The sequence below is a fragment of the Camellia sinensis genome, chromosome 13 (assembly GCF_055761805.1).
Source record: "Camellia sinensis isolate YWXY chromosome 13, ASM5576180v1, whole genome shotgun sequence".
Lineage (NCBI taxonomy): Eukaryota > Viridiplantae > Streptophyta > Magnoliopsida > Ericales > Theaceae > Camellia > Camellia sinensis.
Genome location: NC_138973.1, coordinates 38,454,043 through 38,478,465, shown reverse-complemented (window position 1 = coordinate 38,478,465; position 24,423 = coordinate 38,454,043). Strand labels below are relative to the sequence as shown.

The 24,423-nt window shown below is 36.3% G+C and overlaps 4 protein-coding genes across 4 annotated transcripts; 2 read left to right on the top strand and 2 right to left on the bottom strand.

Annotated features, from left to right (window-relative positions):
• The first annotated feature begins 875 nt into the window (after nucleotides 1-875).
• LOC114264257 (uncharacterized) lies at nucleotides 876-1,601 on the top strand. Its single transcript, XM_028204847.2, has 2 exons — nucleotides 876-1,378; nucleotides 1,478-1,601. The coding sequence occupies exons 1-2, from the start codon at nucleotides 883-885 to the stop codon at nucleotides 1,513-1,515; spliced, it is 534 nt and encodes a 177-aa protein (XP_028060648.2). The 5' UTR covers nucleotides 876-882; the 3' UTR covers nucleotides 1,516-1,601.
• A 184-nt stretch (nucleotides 1,602-1,785) lies between these two features.
• LOC114274870 (uncharacterized) lies at nucleotides 1,786-2,523 on the top strand. Its single transcript, XM_082900436.1, has one exon. It carries the CDS (start codon nucleotides 1,786-1,788, stop codon nucleotides 2,521-2,523), a length of 738 nt encoding a protein of 245 aa, XP_082756562.1.
• A 10,797-nt stretch (nucleotides 2,524-13,320) lies between these two features.
• On the bottom strand, nucleotides 13,321-14,729 carry LOC145805320 (uncharacterized). Its single transcript, XM_082900435.1, has 5 exons — nucleotides 14,696-14,729; nucleotides 13,949-13,978; nucleotides 13,609-13,859; nucleotides 13,391-13,526; nucleotides 13,321-13,343 (listed from the first exon to the last, which is right to left on the bottom strand). The coding sequence occupies exons 1-5, from the start codon at nucleotides 14,727-14,729 to the stop codon at nucleotides 13,321-13,323; spliced, it is 474 nt and encodes a 157-aa protein (XP_082756561.1).
• A 6,820-nt stretch (nucleotides 14,730-21,549) lies between these two features.
• On the bottom strand, nucleotides 21,550-24,212 carry LOC114294304 (beta-amyrin 28-monooxygenase-like). The gene is made up of 4 exons (XM_028238427.2): nucleotides 24,060-24,212; nucleotides 22,842-23,211; nucleotides 22,621-22,808; nucleotides 21,550-21,855 (listed from the first exon to the last, which is right to left on the bottom strand). The coding sequence occupies exons 1-4, from the start codon at nucleotides 24,195-24,197 to the stop codon at nucleotides 21,556-21,558; spliced, it is 996 nt and encodes a 331-aa protein (XP_028094228.2). The 5' UTR covers nucleotides 24,198-24,212; the 3' UTR covers nucleotides 21,550-21,555.
• Nucleotides 24,213-24,423: the final 211 nt, after the last annotated feature.

Below are 24,423 nucleotides of genomic sequence, written 5' to 3'. Positions count from 1 at the left end.
TATATATAGATAAGCAAATTTGCGTGATATGTGGTTTGTGTTTGGCGAATTTTGTTTGTTTGATTTTGATTTTGTTGATTTTGTTTGTCGTATAGTGTAATGTGTTTTGAAGTTGTATTTTGGAATTGTGAATTCTGGTGTTTTGATACTGATATGTTGTAAGTGTATAATTTTGCAATTTGGAATTGTAAATTGTGCACTGTTGGTATTGATATGTTGTAACTGTATAATTTTGCAGTTTGGAATCTGTGAACAATTGTTTGTTGGTTTGTGATTTTGTAGTATGGAGCGGTGTTTCATGTTAATGTGCAAATACAGTAATTGTTGTGCTGCTATTAAGATTAGTGAGGGATGTAGTTATGATGAAGTTGTTGAGAAAATATGTGCAAAGTTCAAGGAGTTGAGTGTTGGTAACTTTTGTTTGTTTTTCTCTGTTCCTAGATATTCTAATTGTATTGTTGAATGTGATGATGATTTGGGAATATGCTGTCAATGGTAGGTGGTAGTGGTTGTCATCTTGTTGATGTTATTGTGGGGGATAAGAGAGTTGTGGAGGTTGATGATAGTAATTCTTGTAGGATTGATTCTGTAACTTGTGAGAGTTCTTTTGTGAATGATTGTGATGATGTTGGTGGTTTGTTGCGTAGTTTTTATCCAGAACCAGAGAGAGTTTTGTTGTCTGCTAGTTGGAAGGGGATTATATATAGTGTTGGTCAAGAATTTGAAGGTGGAGTGCCGGGGTTCCGCATTGCATTGACTAAGTATGCAGTTGAGTGTGGTTTTGCAGTGAATTATTTGACGAACGATGCAACAAGAGTAACCGCTGAATGTATGATGAAGTCATGTACGGGTTGTAAATGGTTTGTGCGTGGAAGGGTGTTGATGGATTCTGGTGTTTTTTTTATAATGAAGTTGGATAATGTGCATACTTGTGGGGTTGTTGCTCGTAGATCTTGTAGCAAAATGGTTGGTTCTAGACTTGTGTCTGATATTGTGCAAAATGATATTAGTGATAATCCGTTGACTCGTCCTATTGAAGTTAAAAAAAAGTTGAAGAAGCAATATGGTATAGATGTTTCTTATCGGGTTGCATGGTTAGGAGTTGATAAGGCAAGAGGTGGGTTGTTTGGTGATTTTGCAACTTCTTTTGACCAGCTTCGATGGTACCTTGAGACGGCTATGAGAACGAATCCGGGAAGTGTGTTTGAATTAGATGTGGATGAAAGTAGTGGGTGTTTTCGGAAGTTGTTTGTGGCATTTCATGGATGTTTGTATGGCTTTCAATTTTGTCGTCCGTTGTTGTTTGTTGATGGTACATTTTTGAAGGGGCGTTACAAGGGGCATTTGCTTGCAGCAACATCAAAGGATGGTAATCAAGGTATGTATTTATTTGCAGTTAGTATTGGTTTAGTTTGTCAGTGTGTTATTGTATTGTGAGTCTGCTAATTTTTACAGTTTCATGTGGTTTTGTTTACAGGTTTGTTTCCTTTGGCTTTTGCGATTGTTGACGCTTAAAATCAAGATAATTGGATGTGGTTCTTAAGTCAGTTGTTAAAGGTTGTTAGTTCAGGCCGGAGATTGACTTTTGTGTCGGACCGTCAACATGGATTGCTAGACGCTCTTTCAGTGGTTTTCCCCAGTGCACATCATGATTATTGCTTGAATCATTTGAAGAGAAATTTGATTGACAAATTGGTGGGACTTCGTACTAACTATAAGCTGTGTTTGATGAAAATATTAGTTAAATGTGCTTATGCGCCAACGGTTGCTTCTTTCCAACATTATATGGAGAAATTGAGGCGTATTGCTGGAAATGGTAGAGTTGATAGTATGTTGGATGGTTTGCAAAATGATAAGTGGGCCAATGCATTTTTTAGAGGGAAACGATATGGTGAGATGTCATCTAATGCTGCTGAGTCTTACAATAATTGGATTGGTGGGGCCCGTGAGTTGCCTATTACTTGTATGGTTGATATGATTAGGATTCAAATCATGACTCAATTGTCGGATAGAAGAGCTGAATCTAGAAGATGGACTACGAAATTGTGTCCAGTTATGGAAAAGAAGTTGGTGGACTCTTTGGAGCTAGCTAAGTCTTGGGATGTGATTATTGCTAGTGATACTGTGCTTGAGGTTCATTCGTCTATTTCTTTTTATGTTGATATTGGTAGACAGACTTGTTCTTGCCATGAATGGCAATTGAATGGTTTTCCTTGTTGTCATGTTGTGCATGCTTTGCGTAGTAGTGGTAGAGATGTGTATGGTTTCATTGATCCTTTTTTTCATGTAGATTGTTTTAGAGAGTCATACAAAGAATCTGTTTATCCAGTGCCTTCAAGTGAGAGATTTGACTTTAATGGTGCCAGTAGTTCGGTTATCAAACCTCCTATAACGAAGAAGCAGCCCGGGCAGAACAAGAAGAAGAGGATACCTTCTAGGGGTGAGAATGTGAAGCAAATCAAGTGTGGGAGGTGCTTGAAATATGGGAATCACAATAAGAAGACGTGCAAGGCTGCTATTTGAGGCCACAATCTATTCTTTTGGATTTGTATTTGAATTTGAGGAATTATGATAATAAAAAATGTGATACTTGGTATTATGGAAGTAATGAATAAAGTTGGTTGAATTGTTTTTTGTTTGTTGATGTGTTCTTTACTTATTGAAGTTGTTTTGTAACAGTCTAGTTTTGTTTTTTATTTTTATGGAATACAGAGAAGGTTGTTGAAAATTTCTTATTGAAATAGTATAATATGGAAATGCAGTTCATATTTCATAGCAAGAAAACTGTATAATTTTGCAGTTTTAAGAATTATTAGAAACAACCTAATGAAACCGCATAATTTTGCAGTTTTAAAAATTATTAGAAACAAGCTGATGAAACTGCAAAATCTTGCAGTTTGAAGAATTATTAGAAACAACCTTTACTGTATGAAAATATATGCAACCACAATCAAGTAGACAAACAATCAGAAGAAGAACCATAATAATAATAACAAGAAGAAGAGCAACAACAACATCAATCATTTTCACCATGACCATAATAACCAGAAAAAGATCATTCCCAAAAGTATATAAAGTACTTGTCACATGTTAAAAAAGAAAAATAAAAAAAAATAAAAAAAAAGGGTACAAAGATATGTTCCCTTGAATATTTGTATTGTCAAGAAGTTTGTTCATTGTTTCTATGGTTTGGTATGTTTTGTCAACATTTGGTAGTGCTCGAGTTTCCAGGATTGGTTCTCATCATTGAGGAATTGATTGATGATTTGTGCTCAAAATTTGACCCACTCAGTTGGACGAAGTTTTTTCTGCACAGGTTGCCAGTTGAGATATTGGTTGATAACATTGCAGACGGCGATTGCACAATCATTCCTGCAGTGTTTGAGATGAAGTTAATTAGTTAGGTGAAACTGCAAAATTTAGCATATTGGAAGATTAGTTTATGGATTTTGTATCTTACGAGTGTGGGGTTTGTTGTGGGCATTCCTCAATTGATGCAATTTCTGTCTCGCACTCTTGAGATGATAACATGTTTCCCTGTTTGCTGAGTAATGCTTTATTCCATCTCAGTTGATGTTGTTGCTACAAAATAGTTAGTGGGTGTTTTTGTTAGTTATAGTGATGAGTTGAGATGTTTGTAAAGGAATGGAACTAAGTATGAAATTTTATTTTAACTTACAATTTGCTTTGCAATTTCAAAGTGCTTGTTGTGGCAATCTTTTGCTGGTCTCAAAGAGTCATAGTGTCTCCATATTCCATCAGCATTGCCAAAGACCACAATTGTCCAATGGTTGTCGTGGTTGATTGGGAAATGGATATATCTGTTTTTCATTGCTTCTGGAAAATGGTTGTCCATCAGTTTTTCTCTCAGTGCTTGATCTTGGTTTTGTAGTGGAGTCTGTAAGTTATATATATGTTTGAAATATGTTATAAAATTATGTAGTAATACATGTTAAGAAAGTAGAAAATTTTGCAGTTGTAAGGTATGTTAAGTTTTGCTTACATTGATGAGTGTTGAGAAAACGTAAGATCTTCCTGCATATGGATTGCTTGCAAAGACTAGATCGTTTTTCTCAAATTCTTCAATGGTTGGTTGGAGTGCCAATTGCTTTTCTGAGAAGGCATCAATGACCTGAAACATGTTATATATGAGAACGTGTTAGGTTTGTGGAATAGGTTATTGAATATGTACAGAAACTGTAAAATTGTGCAATTGGAGACCTACATTCCCAAATAAGGGTTCCCTGTTGGTCAATCTGCATATATCTGAAAAGTATACGCAATTTTCATCTTCGCTACCAGACCAGACACAAGCACTTGATTTTGTGTTGTTGATGAGTTGAATTTGGTCTTGATCTTTTTTGGATAGGCTATGCCAAACCTTGTTTGTTTTGCGGCATGAAATGGCGAGTGGCTTGTTTGGGATTGATTCTTCCTGGAAATCATCATCACTTTCCAATACTTGAAGTTTTGTCTTCTTTTGATTGGCATGCTCTTTTGGGTTTGTTTCAGCAGCAACTGCTTTCTCTTGGCCAATATGTTCTTGCATCTTTTCTTTCTGCTGTTGTTTTGCTTCATGAGCACACTCTTTTTTGTTGTCATTCTTCTTCTCTTTTTCTTCATCGGTACCCTGTGTTGGTTTGGGTACATCAGCAGCAGTTTGTGTCTTGTTTCTTGCATCTTCTTTGGGTTTGGTCATTGGTTGGTATTCAAAATCTGGGTCATGTGCTTGTTTTCTTGATTTTTGTTTGATTCTCTTGACCATGGATCTTTGTTGGGGACTGCCAGTTTTTTTGGTGGACATTTCCTTCAATTGATCTTCTTTTTTATGCAATTCAGCCATGAATTTTTGTTCCATTTCTTGCATTTGTGCTCTCATGGCTGATATAAGCTTGTCCTTGTCGTCCTCTTTGGTTGGTGTTTGTGGTTGGTCATAACCTATAAAAATATTGGATTGTGTTTTGGTTAGTTTAATGAAATTTTGCAGTATGCTTTAGTATTAGACAATAGTTTACCTTGTGCATGAAATATGTCAGATTTCTCTTGCAGTTCTTCTTGTTGGTTTGTTAGTTCTTGTTCATTGACTTCTTCTTGTTGGTTTGTTTGTTGTTCTTCTTGTTCTTGTTGTTGGTCTTCTTCTTCATCAAGGTCTTCTTGTTGATCACCTTTTGTTTGTTGTCTTTCTTCTGCTTTGTCATTGTCTTGTTGTTCATCAGGTTCTTCTTCTTTTTCTTCTTCTTCTTGTTGTTGTTGTTGTTCTTCTTCTTCTTCTTCTTCTTCTTCAGTTTCAGTTTCTTCTTCTTCTTCAGTTTCTTCTTCATCAGTTTTTTCTTCATCAGTCACTTGATTTTTTTCATCATCACTCTTTTCTTCTTGTTCATCACTTTCTGGTTCTTCTTGTGGTTTTTGCTTTCTTTTCTTTTTTTTTTTTTTGTTGTTCTTCTTGTTCTGATTGTGATTCTGATTCTGAATGATGTTCTTCTTCGAGAAAGTCATCCTCATCACTGTCTAGAAGTCTTCTTTTTTTTTTGTTGCTTTTGTTTTCTTTTTTTGCTTATTCTCCTTTTTGTGGTCTTGTTTCTTTGCTGAAGAGTCTGTTGATGTGCTTTGATTGATATGCAATAACTGTATTTCTTGTTCAGTTGGGGTTAAAGCACTTTGGTTAACCTGCATTGGAACAATGTGGCATATATCAGTAATACTGTAAATTTGGTCAGTTTCATAAGATGAGTTGTACTGTGAGTAATGTGGGTTAAGTGTCGAAATATATTTTTTGAAACTGAAAAATGTTACAGTTTCATAACATGAGTGATGTTAAAGAAGTGTGTGCTTTGAAACTGAAAATTCTCACAGTTTCATAATATGATTTGTACTACAATGAATATGAAAGGAGTGTTGAATAGATTTGTGCTATGATAGTATAGAAGAGTTTGAATACCTTTTCAAAGTGAGCAAGGCTGATGTGTTTCCACTTGGAGTACATTTTGCCAAGGTTCCATTTCAAAAACCTTGGGAAGCCTTCTTTGTTAGATGGTCGGAGGAGTTTACTGTGCTCAAAGTACCAGTACTGTAAAAAAAAAAAAGTTGAAATATGTTAGATAGTTAAAAATAGGTGGATGTCTGATATTTTTGTGGGAAGTAGTTGAGTAATGTGTTTACCAAGAGTAACATGACGCATCCAGTGACGTGCCTTGGATTGTTGTTTGCATTTGCCATTGAATTCATCAGTGTGTCTTTTATTACCTCAACCCAATTGTACTTCTTGATGTTGTTGAGATTGTCAACATAGTTGAGGAAACTCCAACTGAGTGTATGGCCTGTTGTGGGCATGAGAAGTTTCAAGCACAAGTAAATAGTGATTACCCTTGCAAGATCTTGACGATCATTGGCTGGTTTTCCTTTTTTTGTTTGTTGAAACATTTTGGTCAAAGACTTGTCATCCAATCTCTTGACTGATTTGCAACTTCGTTTGTAAAATGGAAGCTCAAAATCCTTTGGTCTTGCATAGGATTTGGTGGTGATGCTGTCTTCTCCACAGTCGATACCAAAAATGAGCTTGACATCACTGCTTCTGAGTTTTATTTCCTTTTTGCCAAGTACAAATGATCTTTTTCTTTTGTTGTAGAGTGTTGTCATTTCTGCTACAATGGAATTGTAGCATCTGCACCAAGAGGCCTTCAGTTGTGTTGAGGAGAGAGCATTTATAAGGGGCCAAAAAGCGGTTTTTTGCAGCTCTGTCTGTTGGGCTTTTGTGAATTTGACCCCCTTCAACAGTTTGATTACCGTTCCGATGTTGGAACGATAATTAAATTGTTGGACTCTCTTTGCAGGGACTGCTGCTTTTTTTTCTTTTGATGCCTTGGTTTTTGTTTTGGGAGTTGATTGGCTTTCTTGGAGCTTTCTTTTTTTGGTTGGAGGAGCTTCTTGGTTTTTTGTTGGCTTTCTTTTGTTTGTTTTTGTTGTGGTTAGAGGTGTGGTTGGTGTTTGTTGGGTGGGTGGGGTCTGTGGTGTAGTTCTTGGGCTTTTTCTTGTAGGTGGTGTGGTTGTTTTGTGGGTTTTTTGGTGGGGTCTGTTGGGTTTGGTTGTTTTTGGGTGTGGTGGTTTGGTTTTTTGTGGATGGGGAGATGGTGGTGGCATTTTAGTGGATACAGGAGACGGACTTTCAAAAGGGGAGATGGTTAAATCCCTGATTGGATTTGTGGGCATATGGGTTTGTTTCTTCCAATATCTTCCAACAGCTATTTCTGAAAAAATGAAAATGACAGCAGGGTATGAGTAATATAGTGACAAAACTGTATAATTTTGAAGTTTTATATACAGTTTAATATGAAGTTATATGTATTTTGTTGGTAACAGTTACGAAACTGTATAATTTAACAGTTTGATTTGCACTTTATAATAAGTTAGCTATTTGTTTTGAGTAGTGGTTAAACTGTGTAATTTTGCAGTTTCATTTGCAGTTTGAATAAATTTAGATATGTTACTTGTATAGTGATGAAATGAAACACTATGATGTTGCAGTTTTTATAAGGAAACAGTGTGAACAATAGAAACAGCCCATTGTATTTTGTAAAAAGCAACAATAACAACAAGAAGATTAAAAATTCAAAAATAAGAATAAGAGAATCCAATATTGAACAACAAGAATAAGAATAAGGTGTTGAATGTGTAAAAACAGGGATTTATGTGTAAAAACAGTGTTTAGAATGTTGAAAAACAGGGGACTATATATAAAAGAGGGTTTATACATTTGAAAGTATGTAAAATGTGTATATACGAAATATGAAAGAATGATGTACAAATGTGAATGAAAAATAATGAATAGGTGAAGAGAGATGTTACTTTTTTTCCCCATTTTTGTGAATCGGAAGTCAGGAACTATGAAATCTCTTCAGAGTGGTGATGGTTCTTCGTGTTGTTGAGAGTCGCCGATTGGAGAATATGAACGGCTTGGTGTTGTGTTGAAGATGAACGGTTTGGTTTTGTGGTTAGGGTAGGGTTTCAGAGGGAATGGAGTCGAACGGAGGAGAGATGGAGGATTGAGAATGCGATTTCGAGCGGCGGAGATGTAACAGTGTACTGATCAGACTGAGATGATTGTGGGTGATGAAGATGAACGGTTACGTTTTCTGGTTAGGGTTAGGGTTTTAGAGGGGATGGAGTTGAACGGAAGAGAGATGGAGGACTGAGGAGTCGATTTCGAGCAGCGGAGACGTGACAGTGTACTGATCGGACTGAGATGATGGGGACGTGGGAGATGGTTGCGCGCGTGTAAATTGGATGATATATTGTGGGTATTTTCATCTTATTGTTAATTTGAGGACTTAATGGAGTATTAAATTTGTTTTGGGTCTAAATGGGGTATGATATGTTGGGCTTGGACCTTTGGGTCAGACACCCTTAAAAAAATAAATGGGCCTTTGAGGTAAAGTAGTGAGCTATAAGTTTGAAATCTTTACAAAACAGAAATTGGGCCATTATGGGCCATGAAATTAAAGCTTTCAGAGGCCTTTGATACATTGGTAGGCAAGGGCAATAGCATCACTCACCCACTAATTAATATACTAATTAATATATCAATATTAGTTATGATATTATTATTGACCACACTCATTATACAAATTACAAATATCAAAAATATCTTAAATTATATCATATCATCAATTAATACACTAATTAATATACTAATTAGTGTATATGACATTACTCTACTCAAAAAGGGGATACCATGCCACCATACTAAATGGGTGGAATGGGAACGACGTTGTCTCTCGCTCAACCTTATTTATAATTTATTCATTAATGATAATATCATGGTCTCCAACCAAATCAAAACAACAAATTTCAACTACTCGCGAGTAAATTAAACAACAAAAAATTCATTCAAGTTTCAAAAATTCAATAGATTCACAATACGATTCAACAAACATTCATGCAATGGCATGAGATCTTTTGGCTATTTTAATCACCCTCGTTTGGCAAGAGGCTATTTTAGCCAATTAGCCAAAAAGTTACTAAATTAGCCAAAAAGCCAACAACCCATACCAAAAAGTCAAAGATTCTCTTTTCTCTCTACTTTTTGCACATCTTTTCGTAATTAGCCAAAAAATCATCCCAAACATATAAGTTTTTTTTACCTACCTTTTTAGCCAAATAGCCAAAAAGTTACTAAATTAGCCTGTTCCCAAACGAGGACCAAAAAGTCACATCCAAGCCATGATCATTTTATTTTTTTTCTTTCATAAAAATTAATAAAGTTAAAAAGCTCATCCCAAACGAGAATTTTTAATAGGTGCTTGGCATGCACTAAAAAAATGTACTTTTTTTGCATACATACATTTATTTAGATCACATCAATCAACATCTATTAATATCTTCTCTCTACTTTTCTACTCATTTTTTCTACTTTTCTACATATTTTTTTATAAAAAATTAAAAAATATACTTATTTAAGATATCTCAAATCACCCTTAATCTCAAACAAAAATAATCAAAAAACTAAAATGTCAACACACATCTCACTACAAAAAAAAGTGTTTTTTGCGACGGCAAAACGCCGTCGCAAATGGTCCCGTGCGCCATCTCTAATACTTTTTGCGACGGCAAGTGGGGGTCGCAACAAAAGGGGTTGCAAAAGGGCTTTAGCGATGGTAAGTGCCGTCGCCATTGTTTTTTGCGACGGGAGAGTGCCTTTTTTGCGACGGCAATGTTCTGTCGCCAATAATGGAAGAAAATCTGAGTTTTTGCGACGGCACAGTATTTCCGTCGCTAAAAAAAGTTTTTTGAGACGGCAAGAATGCCGTCGCTAAAAGTGTCGTAGCTGATACTATTGCCGACGGCAGCCTGAGCCGTCGCTAAAGGTTTTTTTCAATTACATTGCGTAGCTTTTGCGACAGTATAGCTGCCGTCGCAAAAGCCTCGTAAAATTTTTTTGCGACAGGTTGTTATGCCGTCTCAAAAAAAGAAAAAAAAAAAAAAAACCTGTTGGTTTATTTTTAAAAAATTAAAATAAAAACCTCCTGTTAAAAAAAAAACCTATTGTCAAATAAAAACCTGTTATTTTATTTTAAAAAAATTAAAATAACCTGTATTAAATGAAAAATAACTATAAAAAAATCTAAAAATTACATAATAATATAAATACATACATAAACAAAAGTTGACAAATAATTAAAATTCATAATGTTGTTACATTCATAACAATACAGAAATAAAAATTCATAACAATAAAAATTATGCCACTACATAATGTCGCATACTACATACATAATGTTGTTCACAAATTTAAATAACATAAATCAAAATCAAAACCAAAAGTTTTCATCTTGATTTTTTCGTGGGTTACAAAAACAAAAGTTGGTCATAATCTTTATACGCCCGCATTCCACAAGAAGCAAACTGCTACTCAAGAAATATCTGAAAAAAACAAGATAAAAATAATTAATAACGATATAATGGTGTTAATATTTTAATTACAGAAAAATATAAAAAAAAATTGACTACTATATAATTAGAAAGATAGTTTAGTAAATAATTTTGACTAGACCGAAATCCGACTCTAACTCCCAAACCGGGAACCCGATTCGAGCCCCGTTTTCTCCCACAAGTCTCTCGTGCCTAGGCGGTCGCGTGTGCCAAGTTTCGTGCTAAACCAACGTCGTTTGGTGATTTTGGAGCATTAACGCCTCGAATTCAAGTTTCTTAAGGAACTAGTTTGCCTAAAGTAAAATCCGGCTCTAACTCCCAAACCGGGAACCCGATTCGAGCCCCGTCTTCTCCCACAAGTCTCTCGTGCCTAGGCGGTCGCGTGTGCCAAGTTTCGTGCTCAACCGATGCCGTTTGGTGATTTTGGGGCGTTAACACCTCGAATTCAAGTTTCTTAAGGAAGTAGTTTACCTAAAGTGAAATCCGGTTCTAATTCCCAAACCGGGAACCCGATTCGAGCCCCGTCTTCTCCCACAGGTCTCTCGTGCCTAGGCAGTCGCGTGTGCCAAGTTTCGTGCTAAACCGACGTCGTTTGGTGATTTTGGAGCATTAACGCCTCGAATTCAAGTTTCTTAAGGAACTAGTTTGCCTAAAGTGAAATCCGGCTCTAACTCCCAAACCGGGAACCCGATTCGAGCCCCGTCTTCTCCCACAAGTCTCTCGTGCCTAGGCGGTCGCGTGTGCCAAGTTTCGTGCTCAACCGACGCCGTTTGGTGATTTTGGGGCGTTAACGCCTCGAATTCAAGTTTCTTAAGGAAGTAGTTTACCTAAAGTGAAATCCGGCTCTAACTCCTAAACCGGGAACCCGATTCGAGCCCCGTCTTCTTCCACAGGTCTCTCGTGCCTAGGCGGTCGTGTGTGCCAAGTTTCGAGCTAAACCGACGTCGTTTGGTGATTTTTGAGCATTAACGCCTCGAATTCAAGTTTCTTAAGGAACTAGTTTGCCTAAAGTGAAATCCGGCTCTAACTCCCAAACCGGGAACCCGATTCGAGCCCCGTCTTCTCCCACAAGTCTCTCGTCCCTAGGCGGTCGCATGTGCCAAGTTTCGTGCTCAACCGACGCCGTTTGGTGATTTTGGGGCGTTAACACCTCGAATTTCTTAAGGAAGTAGTTTACCTAAAGTGAAATCCGGCTCTAACTCCCAAATCGGGAACCCGATTCGAGCCCCGTCTTCTCCCACAGGTCTCTCGTGCCTAGGCGGCCACGTGTGCCAAGTTTCGTGCTAAACCGACGTCGTTTGGTGATTTTGGAGCATTAACGCCTCGAATTCAAGTTTCTTAAGGAAGTAGTTTGCCTAAAGTGAAATCCGGCTCTAACTCCCAAACCGGGAACCCGATTCGAGCCTCGTCTTCTCCCACAAGTCTCTCGTGCCTAGGCGGTCGCGTGTGCTAAGTTTCGTGCTCAACCGACGCCGTTTGGTGATTTTGGGGCGTTAACGCCTCGAATTCAAGTTTCTTAAGGAAGTAGTTTACCTAAAGTGAAATCCGGCTCTAACTCCCAAATCGGGAACCCGATTCGAGCCCCGTCTTCTCCCACACGTCTCTCGTGCCTAGGCGGTCGCGTGTACCAAGTTTCGTGCTAAACCGACGTGGTTTGGTGATTTTTGAGCATTAACACCTCGAATTCAAGTTTCTTAAGGAACTAGTTTGCCTAAAGTGAAATCCGGCTCTAACTCCCAAACCGGGAACCCGATTCGAGCCCCGTCTTCTCCTACAAGTCTCTCGTGCCTAGGTGGTCGTGTCTGCCAAGTTTCGTACTAAATCCGGCTCTAACTAGTCCCGTCTTCTCCCACAAGTCTCTTAACTTAGAATGTAAAGAATGCAAAGATACATTTTAGCTTAGAATGTAAAGATACATTTTATACCTGATCTTCTGGTGGTGGTGTATATGGATTCTCGTCTTCTGCAGATTCCCTAAATGCCCGGTGGCCACTCGATGCATCAGGAACCTATGTTATTCAATGCATAATGTGTTAATCATATTCAAATTTTATACATAATCTTGAGTGACAATTGAACTATCAAACAATTTCATTTATATGGAACCTGTCTGTTGGGATCTACACTCGCCCCCTGTGACACAAGGGCCATCATCTCAGCTCTCACCTGCTGTAAATGTGTAGAGAACTCTGCTCGCAGCTCCTCCCTCAACTCATCCCTTAACTCTGCACGAACTTGCTGTGTGATCTGATCAATAGTCGATGGCTGGGGTGTTGACTGTGATGGTCCAGCACCATCTTTATACACCGCTCTCCGAGGCACAATTCTCCCGTATGTGCGACAATATCCATGTCCGTCATGACCTATCAACTCATGGAAAATGGCATTCCTAGCCTCCAAAGTCCGACCATCCTCAGGTAGCATAGAGAGTTGACGATTAAACTCATCCTGTATTGAATAAGACATACACGTATATGCCAAATTAAGATGGTTGACACACAAAAAATAAACTTTAAATACAATCAAAGGTGTTTGGAAACTACCAAGGTCTGGATAACCTCTGGGTCATCTCCTCTACGTGTCATAAGCCAAACATTCATCTTATCAGTAGACTCCCCCTTACTGGTCATCTACATTTTTTTAGAAATATGAAAATTAGAATCCAAATAATTTGAAAATATACAATGTTTATTTATATACAAAAATAAAACAATAAAATGTAAACCTCATGCCGTATCTGAGAGAAAGTAGTACGCCCTGTGGTATGAGCTATGCCGTGAGTTCGCCGATTTTTAGCGTTCCTACTTGCAATTTTCTATAACATGTTCAACAAATGTAAGTATGTAAATATGATTTGTATGTTTACATATCATAAATATAACTTATTTGTATACCTCAGCATCGGAAGTACGCCAATACTCCACAAGTTGTTCCCACTGGCTTGGCACAATGTGCATAGGAACACCATCCTTCAGATTAGGATCAGAACTTCTAGGCTTGAAATACTTAGCCTTAATCTTGTTCTTGTGATCCTTCCATATGCTGTTGCAGTTTTTCATGCAGATTGGCTTGTACTCCTCTGGACATATATTCAAATTGTCCTATAAAACACAATTTCAAAGTTTAAGGCAAAGTATAACACAAATTTGGAAATCAAATTTGTGGAAAAAAATATACTTTTACCTTCACATCCTTCCAGATAGCATCAACAATATCATCAGGCACATTGTTCCAGTCAAGAAAAGTAAGAGGAACAATGTTACCATTCCGCACAATAATGCCAAGTTGAGTAGTTAACTTAGCCACGTTATCCCCTATTGGACAGTAATTTTCATCAAATTGTATGTCCAGCTTTTTACCAGTACCCCACTCTTTAATGCCCTTGGCACATCCTCTACCACGTCTAATCGAGGTTGATGAAGAACTAACATGACCTGCGAGATACAACAACAATAAACAATATGCAATGGTAATAAACAAATGCAAATTTAAATAATGTGAATACAAATCATATCAAATAAACCTGAGGTGGGCTGTGAAGAAGTCGAAGGGTCTGCAAAATACAATGAGAATAAACAAGATATATATAATGAGCATAAATAAATGTATGTGTAAATAATTTTCATACAAATCAAAGCAAATTTATATACCTGCAGATGGCTCATAAGCTGATGATGATAGCTGCTGTGGTGCCACTGATGGTGGTCGATATGGTGGTACTAATGGCCCCTCAGATGGTGGTGGCACTAATGGCCCCTCCGATGGTGGCCGATGTGATGCCTCCTCTGATGGTGGTGCTACTGATGTCCTGTTATGTAGCACATCAGATATCATGCGCCGGGAATAATCAGGCTTCCTCTTCCTTCCCATAATAATCTGCAAGCAATATAACACTAATTGACATTAGAAACATAGACAATGGTTTGTCATCAACTATAATATGACATTAATTGAACTAATACAATTACGAAGACAAAATAAATTAAGAAATTGATGATTAACTACAACCTTAGCCTTAATTGAATTACTAATGTTGATTAAATATCAGCCTATTTGAACATCAACTGTTTCCCCTTCTGCGGCTTCCCTCACCCAACCAACTTCTTCATCACGAAGCATTATATTTTCTTCAAATTGTTGGCTCATGTATGGCTCGATTTGTGGATCAGTCGAACTCATGTCAAATAAACCTCTTTGAGACATCTTCACCACGACTTGCCAGTCTGGTTGTAACGGGTCTGCAACATACCAAACTTGCTCTGCTTGGGACGCCAAGATGAAAGGTTCACTGGTAATTCACTCATCTCGGTACAACAAATGATTGAAGTTCACCAACGTGAAATTGAAGACATCTTCTTTCTTTCCGTGAATGTTGTCAATCCAATCACACTTAAACAACACATGTTTCTTCTCATTGGAATATCGAATCTCAACAATATCTGTCAATTTTCCATAATAGTACACAGACCCCACACGAGGATTCTTGTCTTTCGACTAGCATAACGTATGGTATCTGCCTTCAAAGCTACACCACAATTTTGTGTGGCTCGACGATCATCCATGGCCTTTACTCGATACCGAAACCCATTCAGTATATACCCGTTGAACCTCCTTGCCAAGTTATGAGGACCATTTGCCAATAGAATAATCTCTTCAGAAAATATGACATCAGTAGTCCTTCGCAAAGTTTGGACCTATTTAACACGAAAATGTAAAATTTGAAATGTAGATCGACTTAAGTAACTAGAATCTATAGAGTTAAATACATACATGTTCCTTGAACCAAATGTGAAAAGTTTCAAAATGTTCACGCCGAAGTTGATGATCGTCGACACAAGGCATTTTGAGCTTAAGTACTTCAAGGTGTTTGCTGTGTAGATTGAAATTTTAGCAATACAAAAAATTTAGTTGAAAATTCAATAAAACATAATAAAATATTGAGTGAGTGACTTAACCTACTTTATGAAAGGTTGAACCGCGCTTGTATTGAATAAAATGTACCGATGAGCTTGTACCCAAGAAGTATTATCAAGATAAAAGCTTGTGTTTTCACCAATAGCATGACCCAAATTATCAGCACCACTATAGTTCCTCACGGGTCGACTAGAATTGGTTTCCACATCATTGAGATATTGTGCACAAAAATTCATGCATTCTTCCATAAGATATCCTTTAGCAATTGATCCTTCAGGATGAGCTCTATTACGCACGTATTGCTTCAAAGTAAGAAGATACCTCTCAATTGGATACATCCATCGAAACTGAATCGATCCACCCAATAAGGCTTCATCAGCTAGATGTATAGGCAAGTGCTCCATTATATCAAAAAAACTCGGAGGAAATATTTTCTCTAGATGACAAAGTGTTATAGCGATACGATCTTGAATATATTGCAAATCCGTCGCACGATTCACTTTCGAACACAATTGTCTAAAGAAATTTCTCAATTCAATCAAGGGTTCAATTACATTCTTCGGTAACGATCTTCGAATAGCCAATGGAATAAGTTGTTGCATCAGAATATGACTATCGTGGCTCTTAAGACCCCCAATGCTTCTATCATGTAAGCGCACACGACGTGATATATTGGATGAATACCCGTCAGGAACTCTTACTTCCTTCAACACTTTCAAGAACAAATCTTTCTCATCCTTGGTCATCGTGAATTGTGCTGGTGGTAAATAGGCTTTATTCGACCCTTTTAACTGTAAATGTAGGAGTTTTCTAATATCCATATCTTGTAAATCACGCCGAGCATTAACACCATCCTTCGATTTTCCTGCAACCCCTAATATTGTCCACAACACATTGCCACAAACATTCTTCTCTATATGCATCACATCGAGGTTGTGTCTTATTAGATTGTGCTCCCAATATGGCAATTCATAAAAGATACTCTTTTTCTTCCAACTATGGGTGCGATGTCCAGCTTTCTCCTTCTCTACCTGTCTCCTATGCCTCTCCTTAAGGTCATCCCTCTTGTATTGGGTTAAAATACCCTCAGATTCTAATTGTAGCAACATTTCAGTTCCAGACAACAATTTTGGTTTGAGTCTAACTTCCCGACTACCATCAAATGATACTTTATCCTTCCGAAATTTATGGCCAGTATGTAAAAATCTGCGATGACCCAAGTACGATTGTTTCCTACTATGCTTCAACCAACACGATGTAGTTTGCTTATTGCAATAAGGACATGCATATTCGCCTTTAGTGCTCCATCCTGACAAGTTTGCATATGCAGGAAAATCACTAATTGTCCACAGTAAAGCTGCATTCATTTGAAACATTTGATTTGTTGATGCATCAAATGTTGACACACCCTCATTCCATAGTTCTTTCAACTCCTCAATCAACGGTTGCATATACACATCAATCTTGTCACCAGGTCCTTTCGGGCTGTCAATAAGCACGGATAAAATTAGAAATGGTTGCTTCATGCACATCCATGGCGGCAAGTTATATGGAATGAGCACAACAGGCCAAGTGCTATGAACTATGTTCATCGTCCTGAATGGGTTAAAACCATCAGATGCTAAGCCAAGCCTTACACTTCGGCAATCATTACTAAAGTCAATATTCCGATGGTCAAAATCTTTCCATGCAAGGGAGTCAGCAGGATGCCTGAAGACACCATCATCAGTTCGTTCCTTTGCATGCCATCTCATGAACTTGGCCGTCTTGGATGACATAAACAACCTCTACAACCTTGGCTTTAAAGGAAAATACCTCATTTGTTTTGTAGCTATTTGTTTGCCACCTTTGTTAGGACCATTTAAACCACCATCACCATTTGATTTCCATCTAGAACTGTTGCATATGACACATTTATCAAGATTGGCGTCCTCGTTTCGAAACAACATGCAACTGTTCGGACATGCATCCCACGTCTCATACGTGAAGCCCAAATCTGTTGTGACATTTTGAGCTTTATAATATGAGTCCGAGAGTTTCACACCCAACGGGAACGCGTCATTCAATAACTCAAGCAACATGTCAACAGACTTGTCTGTCCACTGATTAAGCACTTTCAAATGTAGAAGTCGAACAATAAATGACAAAGATGTGAACTTCTGACAACCCGGATACAATTCACTTTGTGCATCTTGAAGAAGTTTGAAATACTTTGCAGTCTCTGCATTTGGACCGAGCTGGGGTTCAGATGCATGGGGATCAGGCCCCTGTGGTTCATCACCCTCAACACTTGTACCAGCATGTGGATTTCCCATAGCCCCTTGTATCATTCCAATCATATCATCCCCAATGTCTAAATTACTTAATGTTTTATTCTCTCGATTACTATGCAGAGATACGTAAGATTCCCCATGATTAATCCAATGTTTGTATTTTTTTAAAAAACCATTCAATATCAGATGCTCCCGTACACCCTCTCGTACAAAATAGTATCGATTCTCACACTTCCTATACGGACAACTGATCATCGAACCTTCAACCGTATTGGTGTAGGCAAACACAAGGAATTCATCAATCCCATTAATGTATTCGCTCAACATCCTATTTGGCAAATCAATCCAACTCTTATCCATCATCTGTACACATAAATAAAAAGAGACCATAATAGCCATAACTAGCTAGTGTCTTTTTATGTAAAATTGGGTATGAATTATTGAATAAATACAAATATCAAGTCAACTTCCCCCATGTGGGGATACAGAAAAAGTAAGTGAAATATTACTACATTTCACACCATTTTCCATTTCCCTTTCCCTTTCCCTTTCCAAATGCCTATCCAACTCCATCAACCAAATACTACCTAAATAACAATAAACTTTGAATAAGGAGAAAACCCAAACTTATCTGCCATACAGAAATGAATAAATGTTTACAAAATGCATAGCCATCATATGTTAAAAGACTAAAAACCTCCTAATCGAGTCAAGATGTAGTTCACCTCAAACTAAAACTAAGTTCAAGGTCATTACAGTTTCATTATGATAGAAAAGAGTTACTAGCTAAGTACAAATATACCCACCCCTATCCACATATACATAGAAAGAATAAAGACAAGTGCAGAAATAGCAATATAACAGACTGAGTTTCCAAATACCAAACCAATTCCAAAATTCTATTCCCATCACTTTCCATTATGTAAATAAATATGCGAAATACACATTTCTATTGCCTTACTGTTACCAGACCTCAAATGAAACATGGAAGAAAGCTTTTTCCTAAAGTATGGTTACCAGCACATATTTTTTCAAAAATATGAACACAATTAATAATTTGAAATAAAATAAAATAAAATAAATAATTTAAGGGATGTAATTATTGAAATTGATAGTTCAAACCATAAGTGATACAAGAATATCATAATTTAAGAAACAAAATGAGTTTTTCACGATTATGTTATTTGTTCCCATAAGCTAAATTTGTAATTCTTTGATTGATTTTATATTAGGGTAATGAGAAATAAAGTCATGTAATTAAATGAAACATGTCAAACATCATACATTCATCTATATATATATATATATATACAGAGAGAGAGGCTAAAGCAAATATACATTCATCTATATATATATATATATATATAGAGAAAGAGAGAGAAAGAGAGAGAGAGAGAGAGAGCATACGCAGAGAGAGCCGCACCACCGCTACAGAGCCGTTGTCGTCGTCGGACCAACCAGAGCCGTTGTCGTCGCCGCCGCACCGCCGCACCACCGCACCACCGCTACAGAGAGTCGTTCGCCTTCGTAGGTCGGTTGAGGAATTTGGGGGAAAAAAAATGTTTCGAAGAATTAGGGATTTGGCTGAAATCATCGAGCGGCAAGATGAAAGGGAAGGGCGGGGCTAATTTTTTTTTTTTTACTTTTTGCGACGGTTCGTTTTACACCGTCGCCAATGGTTGCTAATTACATCATAAAACGGCGCCGTTTTAATAAGCCCCTTTTTGCGACGGAAGTTTGCCGTCGCAAATGGCCACTGTTTGCGACAGCAAACATATGCCGTCTCAAAAGTAATATTTTTTGCGACGGTAAAAAACGCCGTCGCAAATAATTCGGCATTTACTAACTATCCGCGTGGTTTTATTACCGACGGGACAAACGCCGTCGCTAACGCCTTTATTTGCAACGGTATAAGTTGCCGTCGCAAAAAACCATTTTTTGCGACGGGAGGCGCGCCGTCGCTATTGATTCCGTCTTGTTTGACCCCTTTTCTTGTAGTGTCTCAAACAAAAACATAGTATAGTTGAGTTCCTAGGTTGTAATGTGACTTGAATTTTCATGAGGACGGAGGGAAACCGGGAGGCCATTTTGAGGAACTGGTATTAGTTTACTATTTTTGCATTTGGAATTAACTTGCTCCATTTCAACTTTATCACCAAATTATGCACAGGTGGAGCCACATGTGGACTAGAGTCTAGCGGGTCATGCGTCTCCTTGGATTTTTTAATTTTTTTTAATTTTTTTTTATACATATGTATATAAATAAAATTTTAAATAAAAATAATATTTAAAATAAAATATTAAGGGCATTTTTAAATTTATGAAAACAATAGTGATTGTTTCATTAAAAATGAAGTGACTACAATAAATTATATTTTTATCTATGAAAATTTTGTGAAAAAATCTCAATATAAAGGTAACATCCATCATTATTAATATACAAATATAATTAATCTCACTATATATATGTAAAAATTACTAGAGTATTAGTTATATTTTCATGTGGAATTCACCCTTCATATATTGTTTTACTATTGGTTGGTAATATCATATGTCAATAATGACGTGATATCACTATTATATGAAATTTTTACTCAAATTTTGTAAAAATTTGTTTATCTTACCATTATATAATTTATTTTAGAACTAAAATATATGAATTTTTTATATTATCCATGATATACTAGTTACACGCAATACTTTCTTTTCGATTTTACTCGAAATTAATCGTAAAATTTTATGTGAAACACTTTTATAACAATTTATTTAATTTTTTGTACTTAATATTAATTCAAAAACTATTATTATCTTGTTATTGTTGGTTATGAAAAAAAAAATAATGTTATATGCACTAATTGTTGTACATACTAGTGTACCTACTATTGTACCAACGATGATGTAGCATAATTTTACAGGTTTTGGGTATTTGTAATTTATATAATAAATAGAATCATTAATGATATTATAACACTAGCTCGTACACTAGTGAGTATACTAATTGGTGCAAGTAGTACCACCGTAATTAAAAATAAAAGTGTGATTAAGTGTCCCTCCTAATTTAATTTCCTGACTCCGCCACTGCACACACATACCAAAAAAAAAAAAGTATTTCCTTGGAAGGGGGATTAGGATGAAGGAGGTGGAGATGGAGATGGTATTAGAAAAATAATCTGCCAAATTATTTTTTATTTTTATTTATTATTCACATGTTGGGCATTTTTTTAAAACATTAATGTTTAATTTTTTGTATTTTTTATTAATTAAAATTTTTTGTTTTATTTGTTTTTTTTTTAATTTTTTACATGTTGGGCATTTTTTTTTTCGAACATTAATGTTTAGAGTCTGTTTGGTAATCACTTCATTTTCAGTTTTCAATTTATATTTACAAAAATTTTAAAAACTGTTTTAAAAACTTGTTTGATAATTTTTTTTATTTTATAAATGGTTGTCTCAGTTTGTAAATTTGAGGAAAAAACGTAAACTCGTTGGTTTTTAAACATAAATTTAAAATTTTGACTAACAAATTTTTTTTTCAATTAATTTTTTCTTCAATTAATTTTTTTTTCCAATTATAATGTGTATGATTCCATTGTCATAAATAATAAAAAATAAATATAAATATTTTAGGCTTGAACAAACATATTTTTTAGTTTATGCTTTTAAAAAATTTCAAACATTTTGTTCAAATTAAACGCGTTTGTAGTTTATATTTTTCTAAAAATAAACAAAAATCAATTTATAAAATTTTTGTAAATATAAATCATAAAAAACATAAATGTTACCGAACGCTTTCAGAATGACCAAAGGACAACTAAAGGAATAGGTTCACTTTTCATTCTATATAGTACAATATGACCGATCCAACAAACATTCATGCATAGAAACTAGCTAATACATAACCAACCTGAACTATATTATTGAGTTACTAAATGGCAATGTGCCTTCAATTTTTATGGGGGTGGAGGCAAATTGGGAGGCCACCTTCAGGAAATGGTACTGGTTTGAATATTATTTTGTCATTTGGGATTAACTTGCTCCATTTGAACCTTGTCACCAGATTATGCATAAAAACAAGTATAACCAATCGGGCATATTCTTTTCCAGGGCACATCCGAGGTCCTCCTCCAAACGGTACAAAAGTAAATGGTAACGGTCCATCTCCTTCAAACCTTGTTGGATCAAATTTCTCTGGATTTTGGAAGAATGCAGGATTTTTGTGAGTTGAGTGCACACTCCAACATGTCTGCAACAAAAAGAAAATGCAAGTAATTCGACAAAATTATTAGAAAGCACATGTTCCAATTATTTGGCTCACAAAACCTTTAATTAAAAGACAAAGGTTGACAAATGTCTCAAAGCATAGATTAACATCAGAATTGGGATGAAGAAAAGTGTAGAAAGATTTAAAATTTTTCTAGAATTGATGAAAAGTGTTTTGAAATTGATAAAAAAAATCTAGTGTTATTCCCTTCTTTTTTGTTTGGCCAACTTGTGTGCACCATAACAAGTACCAGGCTAGCTTGTGTGCACTAAATTAAGTACTTACAGCCTTTTCCACAATCATTTCACTAAGCTTGCACATGAGAGGAGGTGGCCCCAAGAGTTGCTAGCGAGGGGAATTGAACTTGTGAAGAGCAAGCTCCTTACAAACGGTGAGTCTTACTCTCGACTAGCCTCTTGGGATTCCTTTTTTGTTTTATTAATACCCAAAACAGTTATTTGCCAAACTTTTAATAAAACGAAACAATTTCTCTCCAATTCTGATCCAGACTTGAGCACTACAAGTCATCATTTATTTATAGATCGAAGGCCTAGATTTATTCACACATCCACAAAATCCATTAGCCCGTAAAATATTAAGGAGGAAGATTCCCTCCTCCAAATATTAAATGGGTAAGATTTTTTAATCATATTCAAATTTGAATTTTATATGTATGCTAGAGAATAAATTCTCCAATTCGAAATCCGAACTAAAGAGAAGTAGAACTGTTAGTAAAAACATATATACCTTCCATCCTTTTGGGATAGTAAAACCCGCAAAAGTGACGTCGGTTAGAGCCTCCCTGAAAGCTAGTGGAGCAGGTGGTGCTAGCCTCATTGCTTCACATGCTACATGCCAAGTGTACCTCATTTTTTGGATGTCCATCCAATTTAGCGATTGTCCTGGTTCTTTTGATTTTGCTATCTCCATTTGTTCTGGAAATAGGGATTAATTGTAGTGTATATTACCTTTGAAGATTTCATTGTAGAAATAGGGATACTCAGCAAGATACTTGAGGATGAAAGTAATGTTAGCAGACGCAGTATCATAGCCGGCAATGAGTTGGCCTACGATCTTGTCAGCAATTTCCACATCATTCATGAGCTTGCCATCCTCATCTGGTGTGACGAGCAAGTGTGACAGCAGGTCTCGAATGATGATCGAGTCGTCATTTTTTTGTTGTACAGCCATTTTCCTCTCTTTTATCAGCGTCAATAGCTCCTTGCGGATCAGATTCGCGTCCTTAATGGCTCTGTTAAAACTTGTGCCTGGAAAATCTATTGGCACAGACATCATCCCAGCTATCACGTTGCCAAATCGATTGTCAAATTTCGCCACCTACACACATCGGCTCACATATCGTCAATCCAATTTTTATAAAATAGTGTGACAGTAATGTTTTTCAAAATCCAAAGCCATTTCTTCAATTGCGTTTATTTTTTACAGAGCTTCCCCACAAAAATGACAACTACTTAGATAAATGTTATGAAAAACATTAGTAGTAAGTAAAATCAATAAATCATTTCGTAATAATTATCTCAATTATTTTTTCTAATTTATTAGGACAAATTACAAGTAACATTTACCTATGAAATCAATAAAATTGATGGTATTTCTCCGTATTAAGAAAATAATATAAATAATAATATTATTTATGATTTGATGGTCAACAATTGAATATCCTATTAGAGCATACAATCAAATTTGTATTCGAATCACATTGTCTCCCTGATAATTAAAAATACTTACACGTGTTTGACTTACTTATGAAAAGAATCCAATAAAAGTGCAAATTTGTTCCCGCAATGTGAACAAAACATATTCCTCCATTGGTCAAATCAATGAAGTGGTTTTAAAAAAAAAAAAAATGTAAAATTGAACAATAGGGAAGTGTGTTTTGTTCCGACTGAACAAATTCACACTCCTAATAACTTTTTGCCAAGTGTTAGATAAAGAGATATTCAAAGTTACTTTGAGAATTAATTATTTTACTTAATTTTTTGATTTCTTTTAAAACAATATGTCGAAAAGTAAAGAGAATAATTGAATTTTTAACTTAAGAAAACTAATTCCCAAACTTGCGTTCGGTTATTAGTTTAGATCTTATATTAGCTAGTTAACCATCACCAAACAATCAACATTTTTTTTTTTTTTTATCAGCCAAACAATCAACATCTTAATCTTACCTGCTTAGAGTCTGTAACATTCAATAGAAGTTGACAAGCCAACTCAAAAGTAAACTTCTTAGCCATATCAATAACCACCACATTATCCCCCTTTGGAGCCCATTCATTCTCTATATGGTGCTTCGCCGCAGTATCCATAACCGGTATCTACTTCTGAATCGCGTCCAGCTTCAAAAACCCGGAAATCAAGTTCCGGACTCTCTTTGATTCCTCGACTTGCACGGATGCAGACCGTTGAGGTAGCAAGAGAGTTCAGAGCAGAAGCACCCTCCGACAAGAATATTTTGTTGAAAGACTTTGGCCACCAAGCCCCGACTAGCTTATTCTCGTTGGCGAACAAGAACTTGTGCGCGGTTGGACCACA